At 41.3% G+C, this 14,458-nt stretch overlaps 3 protein-coding genes across 7 annotated transcripts in view; all 3 read left to right on the forward strand.

Annotated features, from left to right (window-relative positions):
• The window catches only part of LOC148126548 (uncharacterized), a 152,580-nt gene that overhangs the window by 133,037 nt on the left and 5,085 nt on the right, over positions 1–14,458 (forward strand). The window contains exon 2 of one of the 5 annotated variants that reach the window (XM_087928158.1): positions 5,924–6,123. The exons of 3 other annotated variants lie outside the window; for them this stretch is intronic. The gene's annotated coding sequence lies outside the window, so the exon portion shown is untranslated. Of the gene's footprint in view, positions 1–5,923; positions 6,124–14,288; positions 14,432–14,458 lie in introns of those variants that run through there. One more of the 5 variants, XM_087928162.1, reaches the window with a different exon arrangement.
• LOC148126550 (uncharacterized) overlaps positions 1–14,458 on the forward strand; it is a 165,296-nt gene that overhangs the window by 132,999 nt on the left and 17,839 nt on the right. The window lies entirely within an intron of this gene.
• On the forward strand, positions 3–5,878 carry LOC113451704 (uncharacterized). Its single transcript, XM_026723099.2, has 2 exons — positions 3–1,765; positions 1,850–5,878. The coding sequence occupies exons 1-2, from the start codon at positions 3–5 to the stop codon at positions 2,898–2,900; spliced, it is 2,814 nt and encodes a 937-aa protein (XP_026578884.2). The 3' UTR covers positions 2,901–5,878.

Genomic DNA, 14,458 nt, shown 5'->3' on the forward strand with positions numbered 1-14,458 from the left:
TTATGCACAAAATGATTCACATTGGAGAAAATCCACACAAATACTATGAATGTGACAAAAACTTTGATCAAAACAGCTCCCTTATGCTTGATGCAAGGACCATACAGGAATGGAGCTTTAGCATGCACGTCAACTTGGTGAAAAACCAGATGATTTATACGAGGCAAAAATCACACACAGGAGACAAACACTTTGAAATTCCTGATTGTGGAAAAAGTTTTAGTCACAATTCTAGACTCATGAAACATCGGAACACACACACAAGAGTGAAATTCTTTGAATGTCCAGATTGTGGGAAAAGTTTCATTCAGAATTATGACTTGGTAAAACACCAGAGGACACACACAGGAGAGAAACCGTATCAGTGTCCTGATTGTGGAAAAAGTTTCAGTCAGAATTCCCAACTGGTGAATCACCAGAGGACTCACACAGGAGAGAAACCCTATCAGTGTCCTGATTGTGGGAAAAGTTTCAGTCAGAATTCCCACCTGGTGAGTCACCAGAGGACTCACACAGGAGAGAAACCGTATCAGTGCCCAGATTGTGGAAAAAGTTTCAGCCATAAGTCCCACCTAGTGAATCACCAGAGGACTCACACAGGAGAGAAACCATATGAGTGTCTGGATTGTGGGAAAAGTTTCAGTCAGAATTCCCACCTGGTGAATCACCAGAGGATTCACACAAGAGAGAAACCGTATGAGTGTCCTGATTGTGGGAAAGGTTTCAGTCAGAATTCCCACCTGGTGAACCACCAGAGGACTCACACAGGAGAGAAACCGTATCAGTGCCCAGATTGTGGGAAAAGTTTCAGTCATAAGTCCCACCTAGTGAATCACCAGAGGATTCACACCGGAGAGAAACCATATGAGTGTCTGGATTGTGGAAAAAGTTTCAGTCAGAATTCCCACCTGGTGAATCACCACAGGACTCACACAGGAGAGAAACCATATCAGTGTCCTGATTGTGGGAAAGGTTTCAGTCAGAATTCCCACCTGGTGGACCACCAGAGGACTCACACAGGAGAGAAACGACATGAGTGCCCAGATTGTGGGAAAAGTTTCAGTCATAAATCCCACCTAGTGAATCACCAGAGGACTCACACAGGAGAGAAACCGTATGAGTGTCTGGATTGTGGGAAAAGTTTCAGTCAGAATTCCCAACTGATGAACCACCAGAGGACTCACACAGGAGATAAACTACATGAGTGCCCAGTTTGTGGGAAAAGTTTCAATCATAAATCCCACCTAGTGAATCACCAGAGGACTCACACAGGAGAGAAACCGTATGAGTGTCTGGATTGTGGCAAAAGTTTCAGTCATAAATCGCACCTAGCGAATCACCAGAGGACTCACACAGGAGAGAAACCGTATCAGTGCCCAGATTGTGGAAAAAGTTTCAGTCATAAATCCCACCTAGTGAATCACCAGAGGACTCACACAGGAGAGAAACCGTATCAGTGCCCAGATTGTGGAAAAAGTTTCAGTCATAAATCCCACCTAGTGAATCACCAGAGGACTCACACAGGAGAGAAACCATATCAGTGTCCTGATTGTGGGAAAGGTTTCAGTCAGAATTCCCAACTGGTGAACCACCAGAGGACTCACACAGGAGAGAAACCATATGAGTGCCCAGATGGTGGCAAAAGTTTCAGTCAAAATTCCAACCTGGTAAACCACCAGAGGATTCATACTGGAGAAAAACCCTATGAGTGTCCTGATTGTGGGAAATGTTTCAGTCACAGTTCCAGCCTGGTCATACACCAGAGGTCTCACACAGGAGATAAGCCTTTTGAATGTCCTATTTGTGGGAAAAGTTTCAGTCGGTACTGCAGCCTGGTGAACCACCAGAGGACTCACACAGGAGAGAAACCCTTTGAATGTCTTATTTGTGGGAAAAGTTTCAGTCATAATTCCAGCCTGGTGAAACACCAAAGAATTCACAAAGGAGAGAAACCGTATCAGTGTCCTGATTGTGGGAAAAGTTTCAGTCACAGTTCCAGCCTGGTGATACACCAGAGGACTCACACAGGAGAGAAACCCTTTGAATGTCCTGATTGTTGGAAAAGTTTCAGTCACAATTCCAGCCTGGTGATACACCAAACAACTCACACAGGAGAGAAACCCTTTGAATGTCCTGATTGTGGGAAAAGTTTCAGTCATAATTCCAGCCTGGTGAAACACCAACGAATTCACAAAGGAGAGAAACTGTATCAGTGTCCTGATTGTGAAAAAAGTTTCAGTCAGAATTTCTGTCTGGTGAAACACCAAAGGATTCACACAGGAGAAAAATCCTTTGAATGTGTTGATTGTGGGAAGCGTTTTAGTCTCAATTCCAGCCTGGTGATACACCAGAGGACACACACTGGAGAGAAACCTTTTGAATGTCCTAATTGTATGAAAAGTTTCAGTCAATACTGCAGCCTGGTGATACACCAGAGGACTCACACAGGAGAGAAACCGTATCAGTGTCCTGATTGTGGGAAAAGTTTCAGTCAGAATTCTCACCTGGTGAATCACCAGAGGACTCACACAGGAGAGAAACCGTATCAGTGTCCTGACTGTGGGAAATGTTTTAGTGTGAATTCTAGTCTGGTGATTCACCAGAGAACTCACTCAGGAGAGAAACCATTTGAATGTCTTGTTTGTTATAAAAAGTTCAGTCAGAATTCCAACCTGGTGATACACCAGAGAACTCACACAGGAGAGAAACCCTTTGAATGTCCTGATTGTGGCAAACGTTTCATTAAAAATTTCCACCTCACAAGACACCAGATGACTCACACACGAGAGAAACCTTTCAAATGTCCTCTCTGTGAACAATGCTTCAAGCATAAATCATCCCTTATTATCCACAAGGAAATCCACTTGAGTCAAAAGTTGATGTGTTTAGAGAAGGCTTGAATTTCATTTCTGAACTCTCATTTGGAGTGTAGGTCAGGAATGTACTATTTGAATTCTGGCTGATGCTTTTTAGTCAAATACATCTCACCATTAGACTTGTAGGTGGATAGAAAAGAATCTTAGTTTGATAAAGTCTAACTACCTGTTTCTGATTATTAGCAGAAATTTCTGGATATTTCCTTTGCAAAAGTTGTGGAACTCCTCAAAACGGTTTCTGGGTGGTGGTTTTTGTATATTGATCATGGAATTCCAACATTTGGAATTCCAATATCCAGATTTTGAGCCCCATAATACCCCAGCCACTATAGAAGTAGTGATTGTTAAGTGAGATTCCCTGCCACTCCCTGCTCTCCCTAATGAAGCTGTTAAATAAATGTGCACGTGGTTAAATGGAACAGTAACTATCTCAGGGCTGGGGGAATCTCTTGGAGGCCTAGTCTCCCCTACCCCAACTTTGGGGTCTGTATGTAGGATTCATTCTTGAGCCATGTGGAGGACTAGTGGAAGCAGCCGCCATTTTGCCATGTCTGCCTATGTGTCAAAATGGTAGCTGCTTCTGCATCACTGTTGCATGGGAGTGGGACAAACTATTCTGTTTTGCTGCCTTAACATTTTGTAAGGAATTGTGGATGGCTGCCTCCCACAGACCTCCAAAAGGGCAGGCCATGAATCCTTGTGACGCATGATAATTGGACAAGTACCACTTGAAAAAGTATTGGGTTGCAGCTGCCATAAAAGCCAATGCAATCTTAGGTTGCATCAACAGAAATCGTATCAATGTAACCAGAAATGATATATAATCACTTTACACTGCTGCTGTACAATACAAACAACCCCATGATGCTATGATTCTATGAATTTAGAGGCCATTTGGAGAATAGGTACAGAGCAGCCTCATGAACTTTCTTCTGGCAAGGGGACTTATTTTTTTTAAAAAAATATTTTATTCAGAAAATTAATATAAACTACAAACTCCAGAAACAGATTTTTTTCAAAAACAAAACAAGGATAGACAAAACATTTTAAAAGCAAAATGTGCATTAAAAAAGATAAAAGCAGTTTACCTATATTATCCCCTCCGATAAAATATTCCTAAATATATTGGAGCAGTATCAGTTTCCTCCCCTTCTGAAGCAGTCCAAAATTTATAAACTTATACCTCTATTTACCACTAGTTTGACGTTCCTCTATCTTACATTATACTGTACAAAGGTATTGTAATTAACAGGTGAACCAACAACAAAGTTAAACATCAAAACACTTTATTAATAAGCTACTATTCCATTTAATTTGTATAAAGTTTAGAACTGTTTATTTACCACAAATCACCACAATCATTGTCCAATCTATCAGTGATGAAATATCTATGTTTGATTCTTATTAATAAAATGTTTTCTTAAGATTTTAGTTGAGAACAATAAGACAACAGTTGTGTCTTATTTCCCCAAATCATAAAACCTCTTGGTCAATCTATTTTCCAAATGGTTTTCCAGTTAGATATGGTAAGTCCATTCTCCAGTCTTCTTAAGAAAACCCAATTCATCATGCATTGAGTCTATTAACTCCAGATCCATAAGAGCCACATCCGCTTCAGCCTTCTCCAAACCTGCGGTTTCCAAGCCATGTTGAGGGGTCTTTTAAGAAGTGACTGTGATCCCCGTGGCAGCTTCTTGGAAGAGCTCAAGCTCACAAAACCATTCATTTGTGTGCGCTCATAATCCCAAACTCCTCCATGAGTCCCAGAGGAAGGGGATCTCCCAGAGCAGAAATGTTTTTTCTCACAACAATCCTTTACATCCTTCTGGCTAATCCATCAGCTGGATACTACAACAATTCTTTCCTCCCCGTGATGTTTCCAGAAAATGACATCCACTGGAAATGGATTTATTTCCTGGGTGTAATGGGGACAGTCCTCCATCAGGGAATTATGCAGCAAGTTTCCAAATGAAATCAGAGACACTGAGGCAAAATTATAGTTTTGTATAAATGAATACATTTAACATATTTACAATAAACAAGATGGTCAGGAACACGGAAACATCCTGAGGTAAATCCAAATAGGATACAGAGCACACAGAAGAAAAAAAGCGGGAAATATGGGAAACTCCCCCTTTACACCTACAGCAACCAATCTTAGCATAGATTGCCTCATGAAGGATCCAGCACTCTCCAACCAATCAATTTAGAAATGCCTGTTCTTGCCCATTGTACAATGTTTCTGTTCCAGCTACTACATTTAATATCCTAACACCCCTCCAATTTATAGCTGGACAGCATTGTAACTAAATTGTTTCACAAGATCTTTGTGTTTTTGTACACTTAATAGTTTTGTCATGAGGTCAGCTAAATTATTTTCTGCTAGACAATAGATTATGTCCATTACGTTTTCCTTCCCTGCTCATCCCGAAGGCCAGATTATTTTTAATCTCCCCCCATCTCCCTCCCTGTGGGAAACCCAACCAAATGGCTCAGAGTGTTTAAGGCTGCAGAGCCCTGGTCTAGTCTAACCCAGAGAAGGACTGGGGTTACATCATAGCAGTCTTTCAATATTTGAGGGGGCTGGAACAGAAAAAAAAGGAGTGGACCTATTGTCCAATGCCCCTCAGAGGAGCACAAAGAGTAACAGAGGGAGGCTTATCAAAAAGGCATCCAACCTAGAATCAAGAAGAAATTTCCTTTCAGTGAGAACTATCAGTGGAAATGCTTTGCTTCTAGAAGTTGTGGGTGCTCCATCAATGGGGTTTTTGAAGAGGAGATTGGATATCCATTTGTCTGGAAGAGTATAGGGTCTCCTGCATGGAGAGTTGGTCTCTTCCAACTCTATGAAATTCTGTAAGAACTTCATAAACATTTAGGGCTCAGCACATAGCTAATCTTCACAACCTACTTTAGTGTCACATTTCACATGGATCAGTTGCAAAGATAGGTTGCTAGGACTGAAAAAACGACCTGGTAGCATTTAATCAGTGAAAACATCTTACAGACACGTTAGAGACAGACAAGCCTGTTCTTTTGCTTCCTAGGAGCGGCAGTCACTTATCAGTGACTAGAAAGCCCTTAATGGTCGTCTGTGGTTGAGCTTAAAGGAGTTAAAACCATCGAGTACTGCATTGCTAGAAAGGATGGGAGGAGATGAGCTGCTTCTTCCGGATCACTCATGGGAGGAAGGTGATGTGCGGAGTGGGTTTTCGGCTCTTCCCAGGGTCCAAACAGCAGCTGGAAGGTGAGTTGAGGTCAGGTGGGAGGAGAGGCTGGGAGCAAGTCGGGCTCTTGGGTTTCCTCCAGGATGTGGAAGCAGAGAAGCAACTAGACTGAAGCGTATCAGGTGCTGCTACGTGTTTCTTCCCTCCCCAGATTTTGGTGCTCAAGCTTTAACAGTGGTGGCCGCAATTTTCTGCTGGTGGGAAGATTTTAAAAATCCTCCTTCAAGTTAAGATTAATTCCTTGGGAACAGCTTCCCTCCAAAAGTTGTGAGTTCTTCATCACTGAAGGGTTTAAAGAGGAGACGGGACAGCAATTAATCAGGAATGATATAAAGTCTCCTGCCTGAGCAGGGATTGGACTAGAAGACCTCCAAGGTCCCTTCCAACTCTGTTATTCTCTTATAGACCAGGTTTTTTTCTTGGCAGAAATATCGGACTGATCTTCCTCTGCTCTTTTCTGAGATTTTTTTTTTTTTTAATTTCCATGTCTAGCCAACAAGCATGATATTCCCTATTCGTGCTCCATCCATGTATTAGCCTGGTTCAACTGTGCTTAACCTAGCACTTTGTAAAATATATATATATGGAGGACTTTTGGGGATGTTCAGTTGTATAGGTAGCCCTCACTTACCACTTATTCCCTGAGCCTTCAAGGTTATCATGGCGCTGTAATAGCAGACGTAAAGCTTGTCCACAAATTTGTGGTCATTGTAGCACTTGGTGCAACTCCCAGCTATTGGACAGGTGGTCTCACATTTGACTCTAGAATAAAAATCATGTGAAATATTAGCACCACTTTATAAAGCCTTAGTAAGTCCATATCTGGAATACTGCATCCACTTTTGGTTAAATTACACAAAAAAATGTTGAGACTTTGGAAAAATACAAAGAAGAGGAATAAGTTGACTAAAGGCCTGGAGACTAAAACCTGAAGAATAGTTGTAGGATTTGGGTTTTGCTAGTCTACAGAAAAGAAGGACTAGAGGGGACATGATAGCAGTACTCCAGTATTTTAGAGGCTGCCACAAAAAAGAGGAGGTTAACTTAATTTCCAAAGCACCTGAAGGCAGGGCAAGACACAATGTATGGAAACTAATCAAGGAAAGAAGGAACCTGGAATTAAGGTGAAACTTCCTAACAGTGAGGACATTAATCTGTAGAACAGCTGGCCTTCAGGCCTTGTGGGTGCTTCATCACTGGAAGTTTTGAAGAAGACACTGGACAGTCACTTGTCTAAAATGGGTTAGGATCTCCTGCTTGAGCAGAGGGATGGACTACTAGACCTCCAAGGTCCCTTCCAGGTCTATTCTGATTCTGAATACTTTAGAATAGAGGGGAATTCATAGACTACTCAATGACAGCAAAAAGGCCAGGTCCTGTGGCTTCAAAACAAGCCCAAATGATCATGTCTTCATCATTGAACTTGATGGTTGGTGTGAGATCTTTGTGTTGATAGGTTTTGTTTTGTTTTGTTTTGTTTTTATCAAACTGGCACTGCTTATGGCCAAACATCTGCACTTTGGTCTCATCTAAAGGACCGTGTTCCAGAAGTCTTGTGATTTGTTCAGATGCAAATTTGGAAATCTAAGTGTTTCTGTCATGTCTTTTTAGAAATCAGAGGATTTCTCCTTGCAACCTTTCCAAACGAACCATACTTGTCCAGTCTTTTTCTTAATGTACTATCATGGACTTTAACACTTAACATGTTACATGAGGCCTGTAGAGCCTGAGATGTATCTTTTCTTTTATGTACACTGAGAGCATCTGCACCAAGACAAATTCCTTGTGTGTCCAATCACACTTGGCCAATAAAGAATTCTATTCTATTATGCATTGCTTGAATTTTTTGTAATTGAGCACTGCGCATTCTGAACCTGGGTGAATTTGCTGGGACTTCCACTCCTGAAGATTGGTCAGTGTCTTGAATGTTTTCCACTTATGAATGTGGAACATAGAATGATGGAGTTTAAATTGTTTGGAAAATGTCTTATAACCCTTCCAGGATTAATTGGTAGCAACAATTGCTTCTCTAAGATCCCCACCGATGATCCACAAAAACATACTGAGACACAGTGGAGACCTAGAAGATGAACAGACCTATGGAACAGCTGTCCTGCCCTACATGAGAGGCACTACAGACAAAATCAGTAAGATACTACACAGGCATCACATCAAGACTGCCTTCAAAACAGACAGAAAAAAGCACCCATCCTAAGAAACCCCAAAGATAACAGTGACCTGGAAAGCCAAGGCATATATGAAGTCCCCTGCGCGTCATGCCCTGCCACATACATTGGACAGACCAGAAGAAGAATAAGTACCCACCTGGATGAACACAAAAATGCAGTAAAAAGGCTGGAACACACTTCCTCACTACACATGAAAACCACAGGTCATAGCATCGACTTCAGTGGCACCCAAACCCTAGCCACTATAGAAAACCCCAGCTACAGAATGATCAGAGAAACCATAGAGATTGAAAAAAGACGTGAAAGCATGAATAGAAGAGATGACTCCAACAGACTGTCAAGTATCTGGAAGCCTGCACTCACAAACAAAATCTCCACACCACAAGCCAAGCAAACACCTGGGCACAAACAGACACCCCGCCCCCGATACCTCCAGCTCAAACACACCCCAACCAGGCACCCAGATGAAACCTAGCTTCCTAATAAATGATAGCCGTCCTTTTATCCGAAGCCAAGATGCACTAAAAGCTTCCAATATAGGAAACACAATGTTGCCAGCCAATCAAAAAAGCTACAAAACAGACAGAAGATATTAGAAACACCAATCAAGCAGAACACAGCAAACTCCAAGACCAATAAACACAGACCAGGACTCCCAAACCATCAGGATGAAGAAAAAAACATTCTGGCACAGCAGTAGGCTAGCACCAAATTTAAAACAGAAACGGCTGTGAAAGCCTGACTTACAGACGAACACAATACAGAAGCCTGATGATGGCAGATGAGATTCTGCCAAAACATTGCTACAACTTTAAAAGCACAACTATAATGACATGGGAAAATACCGAACAAAGCTGAATACTATACATATATATATATGTATGTGTATATGTACATACACATATATATACATACACATATATATACATATACGTATACATATACATATATATATATATATATTTGTTTTCTGAGGTTCTCGCGGGTATTTGTATGTAGATCCACAATATATATATATATATATGTATGTATACTATTTTATTATTTCTTCATATAACTGTATTTATGTCATTAGTGTTGTGCAACTAGAACAATCTTGAATTAAATACACTGAAAACTGTAGAATTGATGGTAGGCTCCTATAACTCTCCTATACAACCACCTCTTACAATACTAGGAAACACAGTAACAACAGTAGAGACCTTCAAGTTTCTAGGTTCTATCATATCTCAAAACTTAAAATGGACACCTAACATCAGACATCATAAAAAAGCACAACAAAGCACAACATCATAAAAAAGCACAACAAAGAAAGTCCTTTCTGCACCAACTCAGAAAGCTCCAACTGCCCAAGGAACTTGCTGATTCATTTCTACAGAGGAATCATTGAGTCTGTCATCTGCACCTCTCTAACCGTCTGGTTTGGCTATGCAACCAAACAAGATAGACACAGACTTCAACGGATAATTAGAACTGCAGAAAAAACAATTGCTGTCAACTTGCCTTCCATTGAGGACCTGTATACTGCACAAGTAAAAAAGAGGGCTGTGAAAATATGTCCAGACCCCCTCGCATCCTGGAAATAAATTGTTTCAACTTCTACCCTCAAACGATGCTATAGGGCACTGCACACCAGAACATCTAGACACAAGGAGTTTTCCCCCGAATGCCATCACTCTGCTAAACAACTAATTCCTACAATACTATCAAATTATTTACTAAGGCTGTATTACTATTCTTCTTCTCATCCTTCCTGGTATCTTTTCCCACTTATAACTGTACCGTGTTGCTTGTATCTTTACAATTTAAATTGTTTTATTTGTTTTGGGAAGCCGGCTGCTGCCAGAGCGTTTTGCAGCGGCTCCTTTGGGTTTCATTTTATTATATCAACTTTTAGTATTCCCATTGGATCCTTTTTATTTATTTAAAAATTTTTTGGAAGATAACAGCGGAGACCACACCACAGACAAAAGTTTTTGTTTTGCTGGGGACTAATAAGGCATGGGAAAAGGAAGATCTCTCCCATCATGGAAGACTGCAAAACAACCAAGAATTGAGGAGCACTTTGTTGGCAAGAGATCTTTAAGTAAAACTAACCCGCTTCCAATTCCATCAATCTTGAGAAGTTAGAATGGGACCTGCAAAGAGATCTGACAAAACAACAGATACTAGACTTTCCTGATCTACTGGGGGAGGAGCAAAATGACAGCCAGATTTTTTCACAAACAACTAGGCCAGCTACAGCTGATATGGATAAAGTCTAAAAAGGTTAACAACAAACTAATTCCGAGTGAGGAGAGCTTACTGTGGGAGAGTACAACAAGAATTTATGGCAAAGCAATGTCTTCTTACACCGCAAACGGGTTGAACAATAACCATCCAACATGATGTAGAGACACTAAGAAAAGATATCTCTGCAAGCACAGTATTGGGGTAAGGACATTGTGAGAATAATCCCCAAACACACAGAGACTGTGAACAATATCAAAGAACTTTATTATTAAGCTTTTCCAAATGGAATTCTGCTCATGGCCAAAGACATTTTCCCTAGGAAGCCTGGGGTTTATATACAAGTTCAAATATACAGTGTCTGCCCCTTTCCTGGGTTCACAATCTATCCAACTACGCATCTTCCTACGCCACACCCAAATTAACACCTGTTTCCTTTTCTTTAGAAACTATCCTTATTCTCATGGCTTCTTCCTGTTATGTTGTTCTCATGGCTTCCAAGCACAATGGATCATTAACGGGTTTCCGGTCAGGTCAGAATGACCCTTTGCAAAGCTCTAATTGGAGCCTTAGGATCTTGAAGATATACAACTGTTTAGGTATCATACTCTCCATATAAACGGAAGGTCTCCAGACAAAGATAAGCTTCTGTTGAGTACTTCTAAATTCAATATATTGGCAAAAATAGTCCTTCCTCCAAAATTTGAAATCCCATATAGGAAGGTAAATAAGTATCATTTAATTCAACACATTGATTATACCAAGCTTCCAGTCTTCGTAACACATCCCTATGTAAATTCATCACATTTGCGATTACACTTTGGATATCTATCCAAAGGTAATCCATCATCATCTCAGATGTGGATTCAATTAGTCTCAGTGGTGTTTGCACTTGATAATATTCACTGTCAGGTTCAATATGGAAACATAGCTGCTGCCATGTCATTGGATAACTGGGCAATACAACAAAAGCCTCCATCCTTACCCTACACAAGGTACGAACCACTATCACTATCAACTTCATATTGCAATGTTATAAATGGACTAGGCCCCCTCCCACCTTACCTCTGTAGTTACATGTCAAAACTTACAACTGGTCGTTGGGGACTTACATCCACTTTTTCTTCTTCCATCTTGTACCACATTTTCTACCGGGCTGCCGGTTTGCTGGGCACCACCATCTTGTTTAGATGAAAAAGTGCTTCTGGGTGAGCTTTTCCGGTTGGAAAGCAGCGTTTGGGTCCTGAAGGAATCCTCGCGCCTTAGTTTCATCGAAGCAGGGGGGCCGGCTTCGAATGAAACTAAGGCGCGCAGATTCTTTCAGGACCCAAGGCATGGCGAGCCAAGCAACCATCCCGAAGCCCATCGACAAAGGTACAAAGGAGGAGTTGAAGGTGGCAGGGAGAAGCAGGGAACGGCTGGCTGGCCAGTCACTCGGCTCGCCTTGCCTTGTCATGCGTGCTGATGTCGGTACCGGGCCACGGATCATTTTGTGATGCCGGTACCGGGCCATAGCACAAAAAAGGTTGGCGGCCACTGGTCTACACCAGTCTACTATCTTTTTCTCAATAAAATTGACAACACAATATAAAAATTTATTACTCCGAGCCAAATAAGCAACCCAATCTCCCAATGCTCCATAAACTAAGCATATATGTAACGTTAAATTGCAAGTTAAAAAGGATTTTATGTGCCTTGCTTCACTGTCCATTTAGAGGATCGTTAGTCCAAACTGCTGTTTCAGTGGTCAGCAGGATTCAGCAAAACCTATCCCAGGCTTGGCTATTGGCTTTTTATCCAATCATCAGGTTGGAACTTATGGACAGCAAATTTGGGAGGTAATCTCTGCAGACAGCAAATTGAGCTAGCAGTCCTTTATTTCCTGATGTGAGATAGAGAAAAGGAAAACCCAAGTATACAGTTCTTTACAAAAATATCTTTAGTCCCATATTATGGAATTTCCAGGTATGATACTCCAAACAACACTTCATATGGTGAAATACGCACATCTTTTCTAAGGATAAGGGCAACCATTTCGTCCAGAGAATATTAACCTTTTTACTGATTCTTTTAAAGGTTGTTGCTTTCTCTCCACGCAACCACTCACTCTATATCTATTGTGGTATTGCCAATTCATCCCAATTGCTCCATTTTATTTTGCACCATCTGGACAGAGAAATGTGTGCCTCTATCATTGTCAATAGATTCAACAAATCCATCTCTAGGTATTATATTATTAATATAGCCATTGGAGCACCTGCTCTTGCACACAGAAACGCTATGATCCATTCATTCAAATGATCTACTATTACCAGCAAACACTTCAATGTGCCACTGCTGGCATTTCAGTATAATCTATTTGTATTCTCTGGAATGGTCAAATGACTAAATCCCTTCTTTCTATTATCTGCTTCTGTAGAACTCTTTTCTTTATTTGTATACAATGTATAAATTCTCCCTGTTTGCATGGCTATCATTTACATGTCCCTACAAATATATTCTTTTCATATAATCTATTAATGCTAGTTCCCAAATAAGTTCACTCATGTATTCTCTCTACTACATTCTTCATAATAGATATATTTTACTCTTAATATTCCATTCATTCATCCATTTCCCGAACCACCTCCTTATTCTTCAATAGGGGCTGTCTAACTATCCCCTCAATCCTTTCTGGATTTATCTTCTTATTTCCATGACTAATCAAATGTCCTAGATACTTGGCCTCAGATTCCACATATTGCAATTTCTTTTTTGAAACTCTCAGGCTCTGTTGTTCTAAGAAATTCAACAACTCAGTCCAGCTCTTCCTTGAGAAGCAATCCATTCCCCAACGAAATATCCACTAAGCCAGGGGTCCCCAACCACCAGGCCCCGGACCGGTACCCGACCGTGGAACATTTTCTACCGGGCCACCGGTTTGCTGGGCGCCGCCATCTTGTTTTGATGAGAAAGTGCTTCCGGTGAGCTTTTCCGGTTGGAAAGTGGCGTTTGGGTCCTGAAGGACCCAAGGCAAGGCAAGCCGAGCGACTGTCCCGAAGCTGTCCCGAAGCCCATCGACAAAGGTACAAAGAAGGAATTGAAGGTGGCAGGGAGAAGCGGGAGACGGCTGGCTGGCCGGTCGCTCGGCTCGCCTTGCCATGCATGCTGATGCCGGTACTGGGCCACGGATCATTTTGTGATGCCGGTACTGGGCTGTGGCACAAAAAAGGTTGGGGGCCACTGCACTAAGCCACCAGCTATCTTTTGCCTTTCCGCTTCTGGGCTAAAATCGTCAAAAGCCTTCCCTTATCCGGGTAATACTAGTCTCAAAATAGCATCAATATTTATCCCTCTGGCTACATATTGTAGTTCCTAATTCCTCTCTCTTTTCTTTTTTATAAACAAACAATATTCCATAGGATGTATTCAAAATGCACACACATGAAAACATAAAAGGTGTAAAAAAAACAACCCTTCAGAAATAAAGCAACGATCCAATTCAGGTATTTTGGGTCATTGCTCTGAAATATATCTTAACAAAATACTTTTCCATTTCTCCCTCTCTATCTCTAACTTTATTAAATCACACATATTTCCCATAAATATCCCTCCCACCATGGGGTATTTATCACAACATTTGCTTTAACAAGAACAACATCGAAACCTGGCCGCTTTTCAACACAAAGGTCTCAGGAACACCTTTCTTTATGAGCCTCAGGGCTTATCCCACACTCACATTTGTACAGCACTCAGTCTTTTCTTTTGAACCAATATTTCTGCGGGATGGGAGCTTGAGGGAGGGGAGGAAGTCCCACCCCCAGCCCCTTTGTTGGACCTGGAAGCCTTGCCTGCCGGGCAATGTGGAACCGGGTTCGTATGGATAATCTCACCTAGTCCCTGGGACTCTAGGAGCCTGGCCAGGAAGAACGTAAATTAATAAGCAATGTTGGAAGAG

This window comes from Pseudonaja textilis, chromosome 2, assembly GCF_049901715.1.
Source record: "Pseudonaja textilis isolate UNSWEBS1 chromosome 2, rPseTex1.2, whole genome shotgun sequence".
Classification (NCBI taxonomy): domain Eukaryota; kingdom Metazoa; phylum Chordata; class Lepidosauria; order Squamata; family Elapidae; genus Pseudonaja; species Pseudonaja textilis.

Bases quoted from the DNA above. Each gene is read 5' to 3' on its own strand.
- LOC113451704 (XM_026723099.2), top strand. From the start codon at position 3: ATGCACAAAATGATTCACATTGGAGAAAATCCACACAAATACTATGAA. The intron at 1,766-1,849 runs GTCTCACACAGG...GAACCACCAGAG, and splicing joins AGCCTGGTCATACACCAGAG to GACTCACACAGGAGAGAAAC.